This window comes from Heterocephalus glaber, unplaced genomic scaffold (genome assembly GCF_053883595.1).
Source record: "Heterocephalus glaber isolate CG9 unplaced genomic scaffold, H.glaber_assembly_v1.0 deba00001479, whole genome shotgun sequence".
NCBI lineage: Eukaryota > Metazoa > Chordata > Mammalia > Rodentia > Bathyergidae > Heterocephalus > Heterocephalus glaber.
The window spans coordinates 20,533,438-20,557,016 of record NW_028258316.1 but is presented as its reverse complement, the minus strand read 5'-3'; the positions used below and the strand labels follow the sequence as shown (position 1 = coordinate 20,557,016).

Below are 23,579 nucleotides of genomic sequence, written 5' to 3'. Positions count from 1 at the left end.
AGCAGGAGGAGCAGCAGGAGCAGGAGGAGGAGCAGCAGGAGGAGGAGCAGGAGGGGGAGCAGCAGGAGGAGGAGCAGCAGGAGGAGGAGGAGCAGGAGGGGGAGCAGCAGGAGGAGGAGGAGCAGGAGGAGCAGCAGCAGGAGGAGGAGCAGCAGGAGGAGGAGGAGCAGGAGGGGGAGCAGCAGGAGGAGGAGGAGCAGCAAGAGCAGGAGGAGCAGGAGGAGGAGCAGCAGGAGGAGGAGGAGCAGGAGGGGGAGCAGCAGGAGGAGGAGGAGCAGGAGGAGCAGGAGGAGGAGTTGTGGAGCCCTAAGGTCCAGGGAGAGACTCGTATTTCGAGCCAGCTGCCCAACCTCAGTACAGGGCTGGGAGGTGACAGCCTGGTGCCCACATGTCAGCTGTGCCTCCCGGGGCAGAGCAGTGTCCCACTCACCTTGGCTAGGAGCCGACTGGCCTGAGAAGCCAGCACCCGGGTCCACTCTGAGGAGGGCTGGATGGGGGCAGTGCCCTGGCTCTCTGGAAGCCCCCCCGGGGTGGGCATGTCGGGGTTCAAGGAGGGGCTCAGCTCTCCTTGGGCCGCCAGCCGCCCTAGAAGACACAGGCGTGGGACTTGGGGGACAAGGACTGAACTCGGGGACAGGTGGGACCCAGTCCCAACCCTTCCCTTCGTCACTGGGTGACCTTCAGCCCTGGCCTCCTCAGGGTCACAGGGTGACAGCAGTGCATCACTCACCAGGTCAGGGGGGGATTAAACTGTGACCACATCCCGGTGGCACCCTGACTGCAGGGCGGCCACAGAACGGGCCCCACAAGGACACCGTCATCACCCCCCCCCCCCACATCACCCACAGGCCCAGGGGCACAGCCAGGGCCCAGTGGGGTGCTCTGGCCCATGCAGGACCCTTTCCACGCCTACCTGACTTCTTCATGTCACAGGGCCCAGGGAGCAGCCTGTCCTCCCTGGCCCAGGCTGACCAAGGCTCCCAGAGAACGCCAGCAGGAAGTAACTTCCTTCCAGACTCACCTGCAGCCTCTGCTGCTCGGGGCTCCGTGGTGGGGCTGGACCTCCACTCCACTGAGCGGGGCTGCGGGATGGTGAAGGACAAGACCTTGGTTCCCTGAGGCACCGTCCCCGTGTGGATGCTGTGGCTGGGCTGGGGCGGGTCCGTGTACAGGTTCACCTGTGGCAGGGGCAGCAGGTGAAGCCAGGTCAGGGTGGGAAACCCACCCGAAAGTCCTCTCTTCATCACAGCTCGGAGAGCAGTCTTCTGGTAACAGATCCCGGCCTTTAGTGGGGTCCTTGGGGGTCTGAGCCCTGGGGGGATGGGAAGAGTTTATGTGCCTTTGCTTTCTCTATGGCTGTCTTGAAAGCCAGGGAGGGCAGGGACCATCAGCCCCATTTTTCAGAAGAGAAAACTAAGACTCAGAGAGGTTAAGGCACTGAATCAGAATCTCCAGCTGATAAGTGTTTGGATTATGATCATAACACTTCTCTATCTGACCCCAAAGCTCATGGTTTTTCTAGTATTAACAATTGTTAACTATAATATTTGTTATGAGGTAATCCTATTATTATATAATACATAGCAAATCATTATAATTACTATTTCTTAATAAAAGTAAAATATTTCCAATAAGAATTATTATATTGATAATAAACAGCCACGGATGGCTGCCTGAATGAATGAAAGAGCCGCCAAGTAGACACACGAGTACCCCTGGTCGTGGTTGTCCATCATTTGAGGATGGATTGAACACAGCGAGCAGCAGCTTTGTAAGAGAGAAGTCTGGAGTGAGACAGCAAGACTGGTGAGTAGCAGAAGCCTTTGCTCCCTGCACGGCTGAGAGCAGAGGCCGGGACCCTGGTCTGCTCTTGTAAACACAGTGTCCCTGGACACAGCTGCACCTGTTTGTCCAGGTGTCGTCTACAGCTGCTTTTGCTCCGCAGTAGCAGAGCTGAGGAGCTGCAGCAGAGACCAGAGGTGCCAGAAGGCTGAAAAGACTGTGTCTGACCCTTTATCGAGTTTGCCAGGCCTAGCTTAGGGGTAGGCCCTGCAGTCAAGGCCTGGGTTCCCACCAGGCTCTACTGCCTCTACTGCCACACACCTGAGTCCTGGAGCAGCTCGTGTAGCTAATACTGTGGGCACGATGCAAGTGCTCAACGAACAGCAGCCACCACCTTCACTTTCATCGTCACCACCACCACCATCAGCATCACTACCATCCCTACCTGCCACCAACCATCACCACCCTAACTGTCATCACTGTGTCACAGTCGCCACCATCCACAACACCATCAGCACCATCATCCCCATCATCATCACTATTATCACTTCTCTGAACACCATGGAGGCAGCTCCACGGAAAAGCCACGCTCTCTTCCGTGACTCGGCCTCATTATGACATCAGGGAGGTTATCCTGTCCACCCCCTGCAGCCCCAAGGTCAGGACCAAGCAGCAAAGCACGGGCTGGCCGAGGGACTCCTGGGTGCCCAGCAAGCAGCTTCTCCCATGTACACTGTTCTTCAGGACCCAGGACCCAGAAAAATGTATGCCAAGTGCCACTTGGCTCCACTGCCTCCTTCTCCTCCTCCTGCTGCTGAGCCTCACCAGATGAGAACAAAGCTGAATTTTAATAATCCCTTTGGCCATCTGCTCAGACCTGCCTGTGGGAGGCTGCCCATTAGCACCCCTCTCTGCCCCAGGTGACCCAAATCCCAGGGGAGGCCCCGCCCCTCCCTCAGCCCCAGGCCCCACCTGGGCAGCAGTGGGAAACTGGCAGCAGGTGGAGACAGGCTCAGGGGGTCAGAGGCCGATCCCTCTGTTGCAGGACCAAAGAAAAGAGAAGCTTGAAGCAGAGGGGCCCAAGGCCTGGGCGGATGCTCAGAGAAACCGGTGGTGGCAGAGGGTGGCAGCTGCGAGCTGCTCAGGCCTGCCCTCCCTGGACACAGCTGGACCCACCCCTGGGGCTAGAGCACCCCTTTTAAGCCAGGGTGTCCACGGCAGTGTCCCTGTGCTGGATTGGCTTCCTTGGGGATTCTGGGCAGGAGGGAGCAGGGAAACACTGGGTTAAACAAATGAGTATTCTCTGCACAGATGGGCTTCTCACATCCTTTAAAATGCTAATGGGCACTATGAATGGGGCAGGAGGGGAAGAGGAGAGAGGAGGGAGGGTTTCTGCAGCTCACAACACAACACAAAACACAGAAGCCTCCCTGAACCCCATCCCCAGGCACCAGGGGCGTCTGAACCAAGTGGGGCAGTCAGAAAGCACTTTGGGAAAGGTGGTCTTGTGTCACCCACTCAGTTCCTTCCGGGGTAACTTCCAGTCTCCTCAGTCTTCCCACAACCCCCTGCCAACCCCCTGCAGCTCAGAGGAAAGAACAGGGGCTGGGGGAGGTGGTAACATGGTAGCAAATGTGGTGACATCACCACAAACTGGCCAGAGGCCTGCACAGAGATCAGACCCGCCAGTGACCCCTGACTGATCCTGGGTCCCTGCCCTGCACCTCCCACGCCCGGGGGCTCCCTGGTCCTGCCCTGGGTTCCCACCCTGGGTCTGCTGTGTTCTCAGGCAGGGCCTTGGTCAGCGTTCCTGGCTGCAGATCCTGCAGACATTTCGTCTCTTGCCTGCAGTGGGATGTGAAGAGTGGGCCCTGCAGCCAGTTTTAGGCCCAAGCTCCGGCCCTGGTGCCTACGTGTTGAGTGATCCTGGGCAAGTTGTCTGAAGTCCCAATGCCCAGCTGTAACCACTTTGAGCAGCAGTCAACCAACATCACTACCTGCCATTCCCATCCTGTGACCCATAGGGCACCAGACCGGAAGTACCCAGGCCTAGGAAGGAGCGCCCATGGGCAACCAACAGTCCCCACCTCTCACAGGGGTGCAGGAGGCTGAGCAAACCCACCTGGCTCAGCCTTAGCATCTGCAGGTACAGGGGATCCGGAGAGATGACAGTGGCCTGGGCCGGCACCTCTGAACAGCTCAGCAATGTCTCCTTCCTATGGCCCCTACCTGTCGCTGCTCTCCCAGGCCTGACTTGGGCCTGACTGCCTCCCAGGTGGGCCAGCCTCCAGTGGGGTCTGAGCAGGCCGGAGGGGCTCAGGAGGTCCCTGGACGGTCAGGCCTATTCACTCTGAGGAACATCTCGGGAATGGGCTTGCTGACAAGGGGTCTGGGCAGGCGGCCTTCTGGGGTCCCCTGAGTGAGGGCAAGGCCTCCAGAGCAAGGACTCCTGGGTTCCCTTGGGCCTGTGGGACCTGGGGTACAGCCTTTTCTCGCTCCGGGGCCCTGTCTATGCTCCCCTAGGGCAGCAGCAATAAGATGGGGCCCGCAGAATGTGGCCCTGCTTGCAGCTGTGTCCCTTCCCCGAGGAAGCGGAGTGGGGAGCTGGCTCTGCTGAGCCTATTCCAGCCTCTCCCCAGCCCTTCACACACGAGCTGGGCTCTGGGCACCAGCTGGGCCACCCAGGTCCCATGGGGGCTCCCCACGCCTGGGCCCCGTCTCTCCCAGGTATCCATGTGGCCTGTGCCTGTGCCAGCACAGGGCATCAGCGCACACCTTTACACCAGTAACGTCCCACTCGTGTGAGGCACCTGGCATGCACCAGCCAGTAAGCAGGAGGGAGGATGGAGGTGGAGGTGCTGCAGCCCTACCTACCCCTCCTGACCTTTGAGGGCTCCCTGCCTTTTCGCAGCCCTAACCTCAGCTGGGGCCCAGTTTCCCAATCTGAAATGGGGTTGCTCAAGGGTTTGGGGCCCATGCCCAGCCCCTTTCTCCTCTGACCTTTGGGGATTCCAAGACAACGAGCTGGCTTTCCCAAAGGACACCTCACCCAGCCCTCCCCTGCCCTCCCCTGCCCTGGGTTCCGGGCCATCCCCAGCTCTGGCTCAGTGCTTCTGAGCACTGTAAGGAGACCTCATAAGAAGTCAAGGTCTTGGGCTTCCGGGGGAAGGTCTGAGGAAGCTCCTCTCACAGACATGCCCAGTGGGTGGCAGGTATGGGGACAGAGGAACATTCCTGGTCCCAGGACAGGCCTCCATGTGGTGGTGCAGGCCTGTAATCCCAGCACTCTGGGAGGCTGAGGCAGGAGGATCCCAGTACAGGGCCCCTTCCATGTTCTCACTATGGCTGCCCCACCCTCACTCCCTGGAAGAGCCTCTAGACGTTGAGAGCAGCACTTGGCAGGGGCCTGGGGTATGGCACGGTGGGCCAGACTAGGAAGGTGGGAGGGCCCTGTGAGAAGGAAGGCAGCCCAAGCCACCAGCCCTCCTCCACAGCTGCCTGAAGGGGAAGGGGAAGGGGGTATGGGGAAAGCAGGAAGCTGCAGGGGCTCCCACAGGTTCCACTTCCTGGCTCACCCAGAAAGAGGAAGGTCTCAAGTGCACATGCACAGCCTCTGAGCAAGATGGCTGGGTGGTGGACTGCCCACCCCTCCTGCCACACACACGGGGAGAGGCTAGGGGGGAGATGGCGAAATACACAGGCAAAGACGGGCCCAGGGTGCAGCGCCAGGGGCTTATCAGAAATTCTGTGCTGCTGCCTCCAGGCCCAGAGAGGGCCCATCTCCTCCTAGGGACACACAGCTGGTTAGTAACGGAGTCAGGACTTGAGCCCAGGTGGTCTAATCCCAGAGTCTAACTAGGAGAAAGTGCTAGTGAAACTCCTGGGGACCCCAGATTCTAGCATTCCAAAATATTTCCAAAGTAAGGGAAACAGAATCCAGAGAGGGCAAGCCCAGCCCGAGGTCACAGGGAGACCTTGGGTAGAACGAGGACTGGAGCTCTGCAGATGCAGAAGGTAGTGACCTCTCCCTAGGACTAGGGAAAAAAAGCCACCTTCAGGGGTCTGGCCCAGCCCAGTACCTTGGCCCTGAGGCGCAGCTGGTCAATGGTGTTCTCGGCCTCGGCATACTTGGTGAGGAGCCTGTGGTAGTCCTCCTGTGGGAGCAGAGAGCAAGGTGGTCATCCCGGGCACGCAGCGTTCCCCTTGCTGGCAGCCCTGACCTGGGGGGCTTCTGGCTTCTTCAGAGAGGAAGAAGCCATCCGGAGGCATTTCCGTATCTGCCCAAACTCCTGTCCATCTACAGGCTCTTTGGGCTTTGGTCACATCCACCCTTCTCATGGCACCCTTCCTTTCCAAAGCATTCTTCCCATTGCTCATGTGGTATGTGCTTTAGAAGTGTTTTTAATGGCCGGGGACAGTGGTGCACACCTGTAATCCCAGCAATCGGGAAGCCGAGGCAGGAGGATCACAGTGAGTTTGAGGCCAGCCTGGGCTACATAGTGAGTTCAATGCCAGCCTGAATTACATCAGAATACTGCCATTTTGTCACCCCAAATGAAAACTGGATTGGGGCAATGGCCACCAGGGGCCGTGCATATTGTAACCAACAGTTCTGCAGGGTCGGTGCCTCCTCAAGGGGCCACCTGTGATGTCTGTGGAGCTCGTGGTCCAGAGAGGAAAGACTCACACATACAGAGGGCCATAACCCAAGGACACTCTCGCTCTAATCCTACCCCGGGAAAGGGAAGAGAGGACAGGAGGACTCTGCAGGGCAGAGCTGGTCTCAACCATCAGTTACAGGACGAGGTAAGAGGAGGAGACAGAAAAGAGATCGAAAAGAAGTGCAAAGCAGACCAAAACAGAAACATTAAAACAACAAAAGAAAAGAGAAAGGGAGAGCAGGGACTTAGAGGCACATGGATTGGGCCAGGGATCTAGCTCAGTGGTTCCGCCACAGCCGGATTCAGATCCTGATTCAAACAGGGAGGAACACACCATCAGTGAGACAGGCGCATGCTGAGGTCCAAGCGCCATCCCGGAATTTGATAATACAGTAGCGTTAGCTTTTAGGTGTGGTAGTGTTATTGTGGCTGTTTGAGATAAGGTCTTTATCTTTATATCTTTATATCAATTTTTGGGGGGGGAGTACCAGGGATCGAACTCAGGACCTTGCACTTTTGAGGCAGGCGGCAGAACCACTGAGCTAAATCCCTGGCCCAGGTCTTTACTTTTAGACACACTAAAATATAAAATGATGGAATGCCTGAGATACTGCTTCAAAATAATCCATTGGGGGGCCCAGGGAAAGAGGTCAGGCAGAAGTGAAAAGGCAGCCAGGGGCTGCTCAGCTTGAAGGTGGGTTGGGGTGGGCAATCATTATACTATTTGCTATCCTGAACATGTTTGAATTTTTTCACAGAAGTTGGAAACGGAGCATCCTTGAAACCTGAGCCCAATCACCACTTATTTTGAGTTAGGACCTTCTGTTAGGGTCTCCTTGCTCCTGACAACCCTCCCTCCACCAGCAGGGGGCTCCTGGCCTGGCCTAGACCCAAGGCCTCCTACCCTGGCCTGTCTCCATGCTAGGCCAACACACCCAGGGACCACAGTCCCGCTCACCTGGAGCTGATGGATGAGCTCTGTGGCTTGTTCAGGTGTCTGAAATTCCTGGGGTACCCTGGTGACTGGATGGGCAGGGGGTGGGCCCTTGGCCAGGGACACTTCTCCACTGCTCAGCAGCACCTCCCGCACAATCTCGGCCGGAGACTTGAAGATCAGGGGTCCAACAGAGGCCTGAGGCTGCCTTTTGTGGCTCTTGGACTTGGGGGGTCGGTAGCTCTCATCTTTGGGGAACCTTACCCGGGGCCCCACCTTGGAGAAATCAGGAAGTGGGTAGTTCAGACACCCCTGGCCATATCTGGGGGCATCAGAAGAGGAGCGGCCAGCCGGAGTAGCCCCCTGGCCAGGCTGCAATCTGTCCTTCTCGGCTGCTCTAGGCCGAGAATTCAGGGGGCTGTGGGAGCCAGTGAATCGGGAGGGCAGTGGCTTAGGTGATATCTTTGTCCGCTTCCAGGCTTGGTCCTTGAGCTTCAAGCTGGGCAGGCTGGTAGGGTCTGTCGTCCATCTACCTGCAGCGCACTGGGAGCTCTGGGCTGGGGGAGCTGAGGTGTGCTGGAATTCCGTGGGTGTCAGCTGGGCCACACTGTGTCCAATTCTGTCATCCCGGTGTAGGAGGTGGTGGCTGGGCCCCTGTGGCAGGGTTTCTGCCAGGGAAGTAGACGGGGGGACATCAGTCTCTCCTTCCCAGGTAGAATCAAGGCTGTCACTAGGATGGCCGAGGCTCACAGTCCCACTGCTCCAGGACCTGGCCAAGCTGAGTTCCACAGATGGGTTGACCTCAGAATGTTCCGAAGGCTCGTTGCCATTGGCTGCTTTGCTAGAGGCCACCCAGCCTCTGGCCTGACCCCACCCCAGAGCCATGGGGCTGGTGTTTTCATTGTCCTCTGAGCTGGGACTGGACTTACACCTCAACCTTGGGGAGCTCTCTCCAGCTTCCTCAACCTCAGGACTTTCGGGGGCCGCATCTGGCTCCTCTTTGGTCATGTTCAATTGATGGTCTTGCTGAGAGGGCCAGCTGAGAGGCAGGGGAGAACCTTCTGGGCTGTCCACATCTTCTGGGCTGCCCACATCTTCTGGGCTGCCCACATCCTCTGCTTCAATCTCTGCAAAGACAGGTCATTCATTTAGCATGCACTGGGTCTGGCCTCACTGTGCGAAGTTACCCCAAGTCACCTCGATTCTGGCTTCATTTGCTCCTCACATGACAATGGCAAGAAGCATGAGGAGCCCCTGAACAGCCAAATACTTATATGATGCCTCTTCTATGGTCTCAAAGGTCCTTTAAACTTAAACCTCAAATATCGTCTCCCCCAGTGTCTCCCATATCAGCCAATGGCAATGTCATTCTGCAAGACAGAAGTGTGGGAGGGATCTCACTCCTAGTCCCCCTAAGCCAATTTGTCACCTGGCGCCATCACATTTACTGCCTATGGAGCTCTCAAACTCACTCATTGCTCTGAGGCCCACCACCCACCTGTGCTCAAGCCAGTGTCTTCTTGTGTCTGGACCACTGCAGTCTCCATCTAACCATCTCTTCAGTCTCCACCCTCATCCCCATCTGGAAACTCAACAGTATCTTCCTGGTGTTCTCAGGGCAGAGGCCCAGCCTTTCCTACGGTCCTACACTCCCTGCCACTCTGAGCCCATTAGCTCATGAATCCATCTCTCTGTAGCCCCCCTCAGTCTCTCCCTCCACCAGCCTACCATGTGCATGCCTTCCCTCCTACCACAAGCACAGGCACGGGCTGAGTCCTCAGTCAGCAGCCCCACCCATTGAGCCCCCATCTGTCCCTCAGATGCTAGCTCAACCTTGACCTCCTAAGGTTTGGGAGCTTCTTGACTAGGTCACATTCTCCCTTATGTAGACTCTTTCGAGACTGGAGACCTCAACTTTGTAGTACTTGTCACTGTGACAGCTGCCCTCTTGATTATTCATTAATATTTGCCTACACCTGCAAGCGCCAGGAGAGTGAGGACTTCTGCTGGCTTGGCTCACTATTGCATTTGCAGAGTAGGTACTCAATATTATTTGTTGACTGAATAGAAAGAGGGAAAGTAGGGAGGCAGGAAGGTGTAACAAGCTCCCAAGAAATGGGGAATTGTAATTGTCATGGAGTAGATGCTCAAGAAATATTTACCAACCATCCATCTGTGTAAGCATCCATCCATCCGGCCACCCACACATCCATCCTTCTATCATCTAGCTACCCACTCCCCATCCATTACCTGCCCACTCACTCATCTGCCCATCTGTCCATCTCACACTCAGTCACACATATCATTACCTACTCTGTACTAGATCCTGTGTTGGCCTCTGGGAAAGATCTCAAGTTTGATGAGACAACCTGGGTAGCATCAGGTGCAGACTTGTCCTAATCCTTACATCACCCATTGCTCTGCCATGTCCTTTCCCCTACCCTGGTCACCTCTATATCCCTCAATGACTAAAAAGCTCCTTCTGCAAGTCATTCTCATTGACAGCAGCATATCTGAAGCCCAGAGACATTAAGTAACTTGCCAAAAATCACAGTGTGGTTCAGAGCAGTCCTGGACCTAGAACCCAGCCAGGGCCAAGCAGGTGAATCTGTCTGTACCACTGGGGGTCTTGCAGGGGGTGAAGAGCCAGGGAGCACTTGGTTCACCCCAGCTCCCCTGACCCCTCCCTGGGGCCATAGGCAAGCCGCTGACCTCTGGCAGTTCTGTCTCAAACTTGAGGCTAGTCCCTCTTACCTGGAGAGGAGGGTGTGGAGGGAGGGCAAGAAGGCATGACCACGCCCAGCCCTGTGTGGGGCACACAGGGCATGGGACTTGGAGCAGTTGCTGCATCATAGCAGGGGTTACAGTGTGACTCCGGAAAGAGACATGGCTGCCCTGTCCACTAGTGCCTCTCAGCCCTGGTCCCTGATGGTGAGCTCAGAAACGCTCCCAAGGGGGCAGCTGGGGCAAGCCCTGCTTGAAGGACATGCGGTATGTGACAATCCACTGCCAGACTAGCGGTCTCTCTATGATCCGCATGGGCTCTGCTGATCCATGGGGTCTGGAAACAGGCACATTTCATTCCTAATCTAAAAGCTGTAGTGCCCGCCTGTCAAGCTCTTATTCTCAGTGGAGTTACTACTCCCATTTCCCAGTGGGGGAAAGCAAGACTCTGGGAGGAGAGGTGATTTGTCGGGCAGAGCTGGGGAGGTGGTCTGAGCTGTCCATGCAGAGTCCAGTCATTGCAGTGAACACGGAATGCCGACATTCCCATTGCCAAATGGGAATTCAAAAAATCTGTAAAATGGGCATAATCCCTAAATGAAACAATTCAAACGATCAAAGTTATTACCAAGCCAAGTGTGCAGAGAGGTGTTAATGTCATCCTCCTCTGCATTATTTATAATAGCAAAAACTAGGAGCTAACTATATACTCGGCAATAGTAGACTGGCCCAACAATTTATGTATGCAGGCAGGCATTAGGCGTGACTTTCCAGAGAATATCTGGGGAGCTGGGAAAGTGTTCCTATCTATGAAGTTAACAAAAGAGCATGTGACAACAAAGTGCAGCATATATTCACAGTCATATTACATTTGCATATCTATACCTGTGCAACAGAATGGTTACTGGGGATAGAATAATAAGTAATTCTTAAATTTTTATCTCTTTTGCTTATATTTTCTGGGTTTTTTTCAATGAACAGTATTATTTATACAGCTGAAATCTTTAAAAACTTTAAGTTATGGGCTTGGTAGAATTTAATTTTAAAATGTAAAGCTTCTCCCAATCCCCTGCCTCTGCTGTAAGGTGGGGCATTCGGGGGATGGGACACCATATAGGGTAGGGGGAGTCAGCCTCACCTTCTTTGGAGGGCCCTCCTGGCTCCTGCAGGTCTGGGTCCCACTCCAGGGGTGTCGGGTGCTGCTGGGCCAGGTGGAAGTCCTCCAGGAGCTCTGGGCTGGCGGCACCTGGCAAGGCCCGCTCATCCCCCCAGCCTTGAGAGCTGCATCCATCTGCGTCTTTCAGCTCCTGGGCCCAGGCCCAGCGTCGCCGCCTGGGTCCCTTCCCCAGGCCTGGCCGAGCCCAGCGCACCTCTGTCCCTGAGCTGGCCATCAGGCCTGGCGTTTACCTGGGCCACTTCATCTCAGGAGACAGAGCTGCTACTGGGCGCCCCAGAGTCACCGCCGGCTCCGCTCGGCATTGGCCATCCTGCCTGAGGCCTGCAGGGACACGGTCAGTAGATAACATTAACCCCAGAGGCTGCTCCTTCATTCAGAACAACAAGTTACCAGCAAAGTCTCAGGAATCAGATGGTCCTGGTTCGACTGCCCGCTCCATCCCGCCCAAGCTGTGTGACTGGCAAAGTCACTTGGGCTTCATTCGCTTCATCAGTAAAACTGAGATGACAACTCCTCTCCCTGCCCAGGGTTTCACAGAACTGCCCGGGACACAGGATAAGGTGCCCAGTGATGGGCACATTGACCAGCAGGTGTCCGATGCCACTGTGTGCCCGATGCCACTGTGTGCCCTGCTCACAGGAGAGGTGACGGCCTGGGGAGGGGGTGACAGACAGACAACCAGCAGCTACAAATGATAGGGAGGCCTGGGGCCAGGGAACCCAGGCCAAGGAGATCAGGGAAGCAGCCAGCCAAGAAGCCATTTCCCCTGGGAAACTTCGCTGTCCCCCCTTGGGTAAGAATTCGGGTTGAGAGTGAGGGAATGGTACAAAGATCATTCCAGTCCCCAAAAATAACCGAACCCAGGTGCTCAGACAAATACAGGGTCCACACATGTCCACAGAAGCCAAAAGGAAAAAGAGCCCAAGTGTCTATCGCTAGATGAGCGGATAAACAGTTTGTGTGTCACCATACAATGCAATGTTACTCGGCCATAAAAAGGAATGAAGGGAGGAAACAAAAAGGAAAGAAGTCCTGGCCCATGCTATATAGAGGTGAAGCTGAAATGCATCATGCTAAATGAGAGAAGCCACGCACAGAAAGCCACAAAGTGTACAATTCCCTGCACCGGCAATGGCAGCCCCAGGCAGTTCCACAGACAGGAAGCATACAGTGGGTGGCAGAGGCTGGGGGACAGAAGGAGGGTCTGTAACTGTGTCGTGGGGATGGGGTTTCCATTTGGGGGATGAAAATGTCTTGGAATGGATAGGGGAAATGCTCATCCAACACTGTGCGCTAAATGTCACTGACTCGCTCCCTTTTAAGTGGTTAATTTTATGTTATGTGAATTTTATCCATAAAGAAAAACAGGGGGAAGGGAACCCGTGCGTGCAAAGGTGGGGGTAGCCATGCCACCAGGTGATTTCCTGGACATCTAAGCAGTTTCCAAGGACTGTGGTAAGGGGCCAGGGGCAGGGACAGTGACATCAGAGAGTGAAGGACAGCAGAGGGCAGCCCCAGGCAGGCTGCTCTGGTCCTGTCCAGGCCCAGCGCATGAGCCAAGCAGCTTTCTGCTGCTCGGGAGAGGGAAGGAGAACAGGAAGTCTGGCTGCAGATGGATCTACTAGGAAGGACTCTGGTGGCAGGGAAGGTTGGCCAGAGAAAGGGTCCTCTTTGATCTTTCTCCCATCTTCTCCTCTCCCCCCTCTCATCTCCCTTTGCTTCCGCCTCTCCTGCTGTTCCCAACACTTTCCCAGCACTTCCTCTATGCCAAGCTCTGTGCCAGGCTGGGAAACACACAGCTGACAAAGCTGTGGGCACAGCCCACTCTAGGAGCTCCCAGCCACAGAGGATTCAAAGAAGCACACACAGCACGTCCCTGAGGGGGATCACAGGGAGGCCTCTGATGCTGGCCCAGAGAGGGCAGGCCTTCGCCCAGAGCCACACAGGGGCCAGGCAGATGGGGTGGAAGCCAGCCTCCCGCCACCCACAGCCTGAGCCAAGTGGAGAACAACTAAGTCCTCTGCAGACAGACAATCTGTGTTTGTCCCTCCACCTCGTGAGCTCCTGGCTCCTGGTCAGCAGCCTTGATTCGTACAGTTGAGAAAAGTCAGCAGGCAACTATTTCTGGACACCGAGTTCCCCAGGGAACCAGGCGGCTCGGGAAAGGCCAGCTTCCCCAGGGCTGAGTAGGGACAGTGGTAACTCCCTGCTGACTACACCCCAGCTCTGGACACAGGACTCAGGGCCTCTCCTCTGTCTCCCATCCTGTCCTCTTCTCTGCTGAGGCTCAAGGGGCACAGTGAGTCAGCCAGGATCACCTGCTGGATCGGTGCCAGGACAAGATCTGTGATCATCAGTCCTGGCCCTGGCACTCTCCTAACTTTTTTAAATCATGCAACCCAGCAGTAAAAATATATTGGCTCACATGCATACATATATTTCTTATCCCTGCATAAACATGTGCTGATTAATATATTACATGTGTTAGAAAGGCTCAAATAAAATGAAAGAAGGGCTGGGGATGTTACCTCGTGGTAGAGTGCTTGCCAAGCAGGCACAAAGCCTGAGCTCAATCCCCAGTGCAGAAAAAAAATTTCCAAAGGTAAGTATGTGAAGAGATTCAATGGAAGTTGTTTCAGTACACATTTTGGCCCTCACTGCCCCTGCCCTCTGCATGTTCCCCTCCTAGAAACCCCTGGCTTGGCGTGATCTTGAGCTTGAGTGCGCTGAGAATCCTCCCGGCATGCAGATGCTTCGACCCTGGCTCGGGGTCAAACCTGCATTTTAACCAGGGCCTCAGGCAGAGCCGGGCTTAGCAGCTCGGGGACCTTCTCCTGGCTCTGCTGCTGAGGCAGGTGTTGGAGGTGCTAGGGTTAAGGATGAAGCCTCTGCTTTTCCGTGAAATGCCACTGCGGAAGGGGCCTGGGGAGGGGGGGGGGCGTGTGGTTTTCTGACTTTTAAAAAGGCTTTTTCTAGCCCTGCCACAGAGCAGCCTGCCCAATCACAGAGGCCTCTGCCAGCACAAAGAGGAACATCCTGTCTCCTGGGATGACTCAGAAATCGCAGAAATCTCACTTCGACAGAGCGACACTGCATGTCAGAGCAGCTGTGGTCACTGGATGCAGTTTTCCAGGCACTCGTGTCCCCAAGCCCCTGAACCTGTGAACCCTTCCTGGCAAGATCTCCATCTTCCGTGTAAGCACAGCCCACAGTGCCATGGAGCTCAGGACTGGCCAGTCAGCCAGTCAGTCAACAAACACACATTAGCACCAACCATGTGCCAAACTCAGGATGGGCCCAAGCTGTGATAGGGACCAGGTTCCTGGCCGGGAGCTGCCGCTGCTGCTCGTGATGTGTAGCTGGGCTGACACCATCCCCAGCGGAAACGCAGACAACTGCAGCTGCCCTTGCTACTGTGGGGAGGGACGGCCCACTGGGGCAGGTGGGAGGCAGGGGCTGTGCTAAATGAACTTCAGCACAGTTCTTAGTTGAACAAGCCCCTCCTCCTTCCTGGGGTCACACTTCAGAGGACCAAAGATATATACTGAGTGGTGCAAATTAACTTTCTGAAAAGCCCCAGGACTTCTTACTGCTACTCAAGACACAAGGGACAGAGAAAAGAGCAAAAGCCTTCCCAAATCCTACATGGCAGGGAGGGGTACAACCCAGAAGGAAGGTTGAGGAAGCGCCCCGGAAACAAAGTGGGCTTGGGGGAGAAGCGTGAGGAAGGGGATTCCAGGTCGAAGGAACAGCATAGGCAAAGGCCTGGGGGTCTAAGTACAAACAGAACTTGAAGAGGAGCTAAAGGCAGGGCCCTTGAGTGCCAGGCAAAGGCGGGCTGGCTCCAGTCGGCCTCCAGAGCCCCGCAGTGGGGTCTGGGGAAGGCTCCGGCCATGTGAGCTGGGAGCCGAGCCCACTGGGACTAAGGTCCCCTAAGCTCTGGGCCCCATCTGCTCCCAATCCATGCCAAGCCCCTGCTCTCTCAAGGGTCTAGTTGACCCCTGTGGTTCTTTCTCAGTTCCTGAGTGAGACCGACTCCTCTCCCGGCCACCCCCACCCAGAAGGGGGCATCTTTGCCCCCTCAGCCACCGCAAAGCCCAGGATGCTCCCCTCTGTGGCTCCGTGTCTCAGACTCCAGGGAGCTCCCTTGCCAGTACAGCAGCTTCTGCCCCACCCTGGGGCACCCTCCCGTGCCTACCCCACCCTGATATCTCCCAAATGAGGAAACTGAGGCACAGAACCTCAAGACCTCGCAGCCAGGAAATGCAGCCTGGGGATTCAAAGCTGGGGTGCTGTGATTCCAAAGCTAAGGCTGGCAGATTCGTGAGGGGCAGGAAGAAGGGAAAGGAAGACCCCATATCGAGTGGCTGGGCCCTGCGAAAAGGCTGGGCTGCTGAACTCAGTGGCTAGTGGCCTGGCCCTGACCCACTGGCAGGGGACAGAGGTCCTGACCCAAAGCCTCAGCCCCCATCAATGTGCCCCTGCTCCCAAGAGAAAGAGAATAGATGCTCGGGTTGTTTCAGATTTTGGTCTCGTCATCCCAAAGGGCCCAGCTGGCCTGCTGGTCCTCAGACGCCCCCACCTTCCCCCAGCCCCTGCTCCTTGTCCCTGCACTTAAGTGGCAGAAGGGGCCAATTCTAGGGGGGATCCCGCTCGCTGCCTCCCTGCCCCACCCAGCATGTCTCAGAGTCCCCTTAGCAACCACAACATTAATTCTCCATGAGCCGAGGATGCCCCCGGCCCAGACAGGGACCATTGCTTGTCCAGGTTCTCCAGAGAACAGAATCCGAGCTGGGGCTGCAATCTAGCATCCTGAGGCTGGACAAAATCCCCCTAAAATCCACCCTCATCCGGGACAGGGCTTCCCTAAGCCAAGCCGGAGAGAAGTGGAACAGCTGCGCAGTGGTGACTTCCTAGCAGGCTGGTCCGATGCCTGAGCTGGGCTGTCCGGAGTCTGTGACTGGTCCGGCCCCCTGAGGGAAGGCGGCCTCCCAGCTGGCCCTCCTCCCCTGTCCCCAGCTCCTTACCTAGCTCCAGCTCCACCAGCACCCTTCTGGCCGGGGCTCAGGGGGCCTGGCTGTGAGGCCTTTGTTCCAATCGTGGGGAGCCCCCTGCCTCCATTGAGCCCTGGCCCGCCTCCAGGCAGCTCTGCTAGCACAAGCTGCGGCTCACAGAGCAGCATCACTCCCCACCTCTCCCCGCCCCTGAGCGGCCCAGGCGCTGCCTCCTCGCAGGAAGCGCCCAGCCTGATTTCCTACAAGTGTTTGTCAGAAGGAGGGGGTGAGCCGCTTGCAGAGTAGGAGCCAGGAGCTTAACCCCTTGCAGGGTAAGAGAGGGCTCCCAGAAACTCCCCATCTTGTCCTCCAGCCTTCGGGTACAGACTGGGAGACTGAAGCCTGGAGAAGGCCAGAGGCTTGGCCATGGCCCCACAGCAGGCTGAGGCTGGGAGGAGGCCACTGCGTCCTCAGCTCCCACCCCAGCAGCTTCTGTAGCTCCCATCTCTAGGCCCTCTTCAACCGCATGGCTCCCTTTCGCTTAGGCTTCAGTGCCCATCTGTAGAGTGGGAGCTCGTTCTCACCCTTCTAGCTCTGACTCTGTCCTCTCTGCCAGCATGTGCCCCACATCTCAGGGAGGCTGCAATGATTCATGCCATCTCAGCCACTGTCCTCACCCTGAGTCTACTTACTAGGGTGGAATTTTCCAGGTACCATGGAGGTAGGGAACAGGGTGATCTACTGATTTTCCCCTGTTGCAAACTCCCTCCTGGGGCTCCGCAGAGGTCAGGGATAGATTAACCCTGATGGCCAAGCTGCCTTTTCCCAAGTTGCCCTCAGCAGCTCATCCACTCACTGGGCTTCTGTGCTGTGGCAGGCCCACATCCACTCTCCACTCCAGTGCGGACTGGGACAGTAATGGAGCAGGTGTGACTTTCAGGAGAGAGGTGCACAAGACCCAGCAGGGCAGAGGAGCAACGCTCTGGGTCCCAGGCAGTCTTGGGTGGCTCTGATGTTCAGGTTCACCTGGCCCAGAGGGCTCAGTCTCTGGCACTGAAATTTCAGGTGCCCCAGGTAGCTGGGTCACGTGCCTGGGTAGAGGACCCAGGGGCCTGGAGTAAGGGGTTGGGGAGGAAGCTCAGGACAAAGGAAGGTGTCTGTGAGGAGGCCCACAAGCAGGGGACCGGAAGGAAGGAGGGGCCCAGGCGAGTGGCAAGCAGGTCCGGGCCGAGGGCTCGGGAAGGGACGTGCAGAGGCCCCAGGTGGGAGATCCCGAGACCAGCAAAGCCATGCACCCAGAGGGAGAGGCAGGAGCTGGGGTCCGAGGGGAAGGGGCTCAGACCCCTGGCTCCCAACTGTGACCCCATCCTTGGCCCAGAAATTCAAAGTCGGGACATAAGAATAAAAAGCACAAGAATGGCCCTGTGAACTGCCTAGAAGCCCTCCCTGTGACTCTGGTGAGCAGCCAGGTTCTGGAAGCATTTGTGTCCAGCCAAATGAAGAATCTTAGGCCCCACAGGGGTTTGGGCTCCACCCAAGCCCTACCTATTGCTGCCTGGGGGCTTTTGAGGCTTCACTTCTTTAAGCCTCAGTTTCTCGCCTGCAAAATGGGGACAAGAGTAGCCCCCTCAGGACTGTGGTCAAGGTTCCAGGAGGCAAAGCCAGCCAAGTGCAGAGCAGGGGACCTGGAAAGTGCTGTCCCTTATCCTGCTGTTTCATTCCTACTTCTTCTATTGGTACTGCTTAGGTACAAGTCTCTGGTCAACTCCAAGGGCTGGGTCTGAATGCCTTGCTTTGAGCCTGGCATGTTGGTTGTGGGTAGTGAATGCATTCACTGAATGAATGAATGAATGAATGAGCTTTCCCAAGGTCAGCTTGTGAATATCTGGCAGGGCCAAGGCTGGAGCCAGGCACCCTTGTCCCACTAACCTCCCACCTCCTCTACCCGGGTCCCTGCCTTTATGAACATCTGGGTGCTGGGCTCTGCCATGGAGCAGAGCCAGACTCTAATGAGGCCCCTCCCTGCCAGCTCTGGTGACCATGTGGGCCATTGTGTGGGGGGTGGGCTCCCCTGACATCCTGTCACTCACTCATCACCCTCCCTGTCATTAACCCAGCCAGTGCTGCCATCAAAGCCAGGTGGGTACCGCTGCTGGACACACCCCGTAGCCCCGGGACACCCTGAGCCCTGCTAGGGGCAGCCTCCAGCGTGCTCTGTGCCACCTCCTTGGCACCACTCCTCCTTGGCTTGCACGTGCGGTGACTTTGTCCCTGCTCACGTAGCCAGAGCAGCACACGCAAAGCTGAGCTCCTCACAGTGCCCCCTCCAAGCCCACATCTTCCTGTGGATCCACAAGCCAGAAAGCACGGTCAATCTGGCCACTCCTCTCTCCCCTGCTTTCCATAATGATACATCATCAAGTCCTGCTGAAGTTGTTTCCCAAATCTCACCAGAGTCAGTTCGACTGCATCCCCATGTGGCCTCCCGGGCCAGCTCCCAATCCTACCCCACACTGCACCCGTGTGATCAGCCAAAGCACATGCTTCCATTCAGTCCCTCCGCGCTCAGAGCACTCGAGTGGCTGCTGCCGCCCTGGGAAAGTGGATGCCACTCCCACCCGACTGCTGTGGAGCCTCCCTTCCCTCTCCTGCATGCTCCTGCATCGGGGTCTCCTTCTTGGTCCTGGGACAGGCACCCTGCTCCTCCTCCCAGCCAGCCCCACAGCTCCCTGTTGTTTCCAGGCCACCTGCAGACCTGGCTCTGGTGAGCCCCTCTTGGGGACTCACTATTGGATTTATACTAGGATGATCTGACCCACATTGGTCCCTTGGCTCTACTGGCAGCATAGAGAGACCCTCATTGCTAAGTGTCCTGCACCCAGCACAGGCACACAATAGAAATGCTAAGAGTACACGTGGCCTCATGCTCTAAACCTCACTAGTTGCCCAGCCTGACCTGTAGCTCTCAAACAACCCAGTGAGCCTGGTGTAAGGCACCCATTCTACAGCCGGGCAAACAGAGTCCCCTAGCGCCCAAGCAATCTGCCCAAGGTCACAAAGCTGGTAAGCACCAGCAGAGATTCAAACACCCAAGGACCCAGTTCCTAAGGACCCAGATGGGCACTGCAGCCTGCAAAAGTCATTAATACCCATGCGAGATAAAGTCAGAGCAGATCTGCGACCAGCTAGTACTGCACCATAAAGCTCACTGGCTTCATAACAAGGTGCTGGTTTCAGAGGGTTCGGGTTTTCCAAAGGTCTTTCTCCTGCTTCATAGCCCTAGAGAGAGGCTCCAGAATGACTCTGGGAAGTGGGCAAGATAGGGGTATCATCCTGTGGTGCAGTTGGGCAAACCGAGGCCCAAGAAGGCCCAGCAGCCATTTACCCCTGAGCCTTGGCGCCTCAGCCGCTGTCTCCTGCCCGCGCTCCACCATCCCTCCCTTCCTCCTCCCCACATCTTTTCCAGACTGGAAGGGGCTCTTTCTCTCTTTCAGCCTCAGGCGCAGCCTGGCACAAACAGCCCTGGCGAGGCCGCACCTGCAGTCACCTCTCCACACCATGTCCTGAGCCCAGGGGGACAGTTAGGTCACTAGGCTTCACAGCCACCATGGGGCTGCTGTTTACCCTGGGGTTAAAACCCACAGGAGCCTGAGGCAGGACACATGAGGATGTTGGAGTGGACCAAGAATGGGGAGAGCCTGGCTTGGGAAGCGGAGACCCAAGGCCCAGCCTGGGGACCTGGGACAACTGTCTTTTCTTCTTAGAGCTCTGGAAGCCTGAAGTTTAACACGATGACCTCTGGGGTTATCAGAGATCACCCTCTAATGCAAAACCTTCTGGGTTCTCTATTCCCACGCAGGCAGCCCTGCCAGGCTAGTGGGCAGCAGCAGGCCACACGGGCCTCGTAGGCCAACAGAGAATTCCGTGATTGCCCTGGGAAGCTGTGTGGCCTTGGGCAGGTTGTTTAATCTCTCTGAACCCCAGATGCTTTATCTGTAAATTGAGGGTGACACTGATTTGACAGGGTTCTTGGGGTGATAAATGAGATGACATGTCTAAAGTTCTTGACCTAGTGCCCCACTGGCGCAGGAACTGCCCTCGAATGATGACTGTGGCCCAAGTGAAACGCTGACAGGGCCCACTCCCTGCAGAGTGGAGTATAGTTTTCCTGACTTTGACTCAGCCAAAGCTCCAGCTTTGGATCCCAGACTCAGAAAGGGAAGCCAGCCCTCCCCAGGGCAGAGGAATGCTGCCATCTCCCTGTGATCCCCCCCCCACCTGCCCCAAGCAGTCTGGAGCCACCAACCCAGCCAGAGACTGTGTCCCCACCCACCATGAGTCGTTAAGAAGGGGAGCAAACAGGCCTTCCTTAGCCAACTGAGCCATAGGTTATGAGGAGGGTGTGGCCATATGGAGAAACTCTCTTCTTTCTCTCTCTTCTCTCTCTCATTCATGTTCTTTTCCAAAAGCCAAATTAAAAAAAAAAAGTGCATGTGCTCATAATGAATTGCTTAAAGTGAAACTTTATTGAGCACCTATTATGTGGCAAATACCTCATAAATGTCTTTTCCTGGATTACTTCTCAGGATTCAATCCTCATACCAATCCAAGGAAGTAGAAACTTTACAGATGGGCATGACCAGGCTGTTCAAATCCAGAAAGCACAATCTTCATCATGTTGTGACTGAAGATTATAGTAAGGAAAAAAGTTGAGAATAACTTCAGCGCCCATGAACAGGGGAACACGGATATTAATTATATTTCTACTCAAAGGAATAGTGTACAGCTAATAACAATCCTGGTATAGAAGAATAAAAAAGTGTTAAAATCATGGTATGTTAAGTGAACAAGCCATTTATAAAATAATACATATCAAGTTAAAGTCTATTAAAGTAAAAAAAAAAAACAATAAAAAACATATAGGAAGAGGAGAGAAAAGGAAAAAGAAAAGAGAAAAAAAGAGAGAAGTGCCCAAAAATGTTTATAATAATTATCACTAGGTAGGAGAATTACGAGCCAGTTTACCCTTTTTCCTTGTGTATATTTTCTTTTTTTGGTATCAGGGATCAAACTCGGGACCTTGCGCTTGCAAAGCAGGTGGCAGAATTGTGCGTATTTTCTAAGAAGAACAGTTGCTTTAAGAATAAGCATGAGATGGATATTTTCTTCTATTTGAACACACAGACACGCACGCACACACACATACACACACACGCGCACACACACACACACACGCATGTGCGCACACACACACACATGCCACCTCCCATCTGTGTGGGGCCTCCTTCTCTAGCGGGACAGGCCAGGCCCTTCCTCAGCGTCCCCACCACAACCACAGGAGGAGCGCTGTGCTCTCAGGTCCTCTGCTGCTCTGACATCTCGACCTTCTGTGACTCCTTACTCACAGTAACTTCCGGCACTGAATGTTGTTTGCTGCACATACAGCTGTTGTGCAACATGTGAAATCACCAGAAGGAGGGAGAGCAGCATCCAGCCTGGGACACTCAGCATTGAGGAGTCTGGCTTGTGCTGTTGAACTAGACTCCTCATAAATCATCAGGCATTTAACAGAGGAGTAAAAGCTCAGAGAGGTCGGTCACACAACTTGCCTGAAGTCACACAGCGCTTTAGGAGAAGAGTTGGGTCTGCACCCACAAATAAAGCATCACCTTCCAAATGAATCCCCTCCTTGGGGAACTCAGCAGGGCCTCCTGGACCCTGAGGCTTCCACCCAGTCCTAGGCCCTTGGCTGTGGTCCCAGCAGCCCAGGAGGCTGACAGCTGGGCATCTCGTGTTGGCCTTGAACTTGGGCCTCCCCAAGAACAGGCTCAGCAGGGGGATGGGCAAGGAGCTGGGGGCCAGAGTGGGAGCAGCCAGGGGGAGGTGGGCAGGAGTCCTGCTTGGAAACTGAGCTGCAGCTTAGAAGACACCTACGGGTGAGCAGAGCCGAGATGGGACTGCAGGCTGGACAGAGGTGGGTGGGTTGAAAATTTGAGGCTTTGGGCTGGGGCCTGGGCTCTAGCTGGCAGATCAGACCTTTGCCTACAGCCTGAGGCTGAGCCTCCTGCAGGCCAGGAAGGAAGCTCTGCACCAGAGAGAGTGAGGGCTCCGCTGGGCTGCTTGGCTGGGAGCCAGGGCTGCCCCGTGCCTCCCTCTGGTGGCCTAGCCGGGCGCTCACCCTCTCAGGTCTTTCTCTCAAGTAAGAACCGTCCACAGCTCCCATCCTCGAAGTGAAAGACCGGACATTCTGGCCTGGAATTTGGGCGCAAACCAGTTTGTTGTCGAGTCAGAGCTGCTGCACTCAAGCCCATGGGAAGCTGAGAGCCTAGGGTAGGCTGGTGCCATCCCAAACCATGCTGCCATGGGGCTTGGGCCTTTCTGATCCACTCCCAGGAACCCGGCTCTGGGCTCCCTATAGAAGCAAGGCTGAACTCCCAGCCCCCAGTGTCCTTCCCACGCTGCTCTCTTGAAAGAAGAAAAAGACAAGACAAAGCCCCGATCTGGGGCCTATACTGACTCCTCTGGTGCATATACCCAACTACAGCCAATTTCAAGCCAGCGGAGTGGTATCACTGGAGAATACACTGGGAAGAGATGGGCACAATCAACTCTCACGCTCCTATGTGTCCCACAGTAAGGAGCAGGTAAGTCCGCCGAAGAGCTGTGTGGCTTCAGCAAGTGACATAATCTCTCTGAACCTCAGGCTTCTCATCTGTACAACGGAGCCAGCAATAAAGTCCATCTCATGGCAATGTCATGAGACCAAGTGGTCGAATAGAATAGGACTCTGTGCTGGCAACTAGGGAATGGCAGAGGTGACAGAACAGGTGAGAGTTCTTGCTCTCTTAGACTGCTCATCTTTCGGTAAAACCCCCGGGAGACAACACTCAATAAACCTCCTCTCTTACTGTCATGGCTTTATTAGCACTGTTGCGTTGTCATTCTTTCCTTTCTCTGGGCCTCTGCTTTCTCATCTCTAAACTTAGAATATGGCTGAGTGGCTTTCTGTGACGCCATCTAGCATTGCCACGCCCATCTGACAGACAGGAAAACCGAGGCACTCGGACCTGAAGCCAGGCCAAGGCTCCAGGCTGGGTCCCCCCTTGGGGGACTAAGGCAGCCTCAGGAGGACATGGCATGCAGTTGGCCGCATGGAGGCTTTGTCATGCTCCTTCTCCCCCTTGAGGGGGCACACAGGGACATGGTGCACCAGTTTCCAAAACGCCCTCGCATCAGGGCTCCCAGCCTCTGGAAACCCCAACCCCAGTACGCTGGCAGAGCCTGCTAGACAGGGGAGCTGATGAAAT

At 55.7% G+C, this 23,579-nt stretch overlaps 1 protein-coding gene across 4 annotated transcripts in view; it reads right to left on the bottom strand.

Moving 5' to 3' along the window:
* Akna (AT-hook transcription factor) overlaps positions 1-16,471 on the bottom strand; it is a 40,696-nt gene extending 24,225 nt beyond the window's left edge. Inside the window, exons 1-6 of one of the 4 annotated variants that reach the window (XR_015439859.1) lie at positions 16,306-16,471; positions 11,240-11,599; positions 7,402-8,504; positions 5,862-5,936; positions 1,022-1,178; positions 431-585 (exon numbers count right to left, since the gene is read on the bottom strand). Coding sequence is in view for 3 of the 4 variants with exons in the window: in XM_087183308.1 (XP_087039434.1) it covers positions 431-585; positions 1,022-1,178; positions 5,862-5,936; positions 7,402-8,504; positions 11,240-11,492 (1,743 nt within the window). In the remaining variant the exon portion in view is untranslated. The remainder of the gene's footprint in view (positions 1-430; positions 586-1,021; positions 1,179-5,861; positions 5,937-7,401; positions 8,505-11,239; positions 11,600-16,305) is intronic. The other 3 variants (XM_087183308.1, XM_021262182.2, XM_087183310.1) reach the window with 3 other exon arrangements.
* Between the last annotated feature and the right edge of the window lie 7,108 nt (positions 16,472-23,579).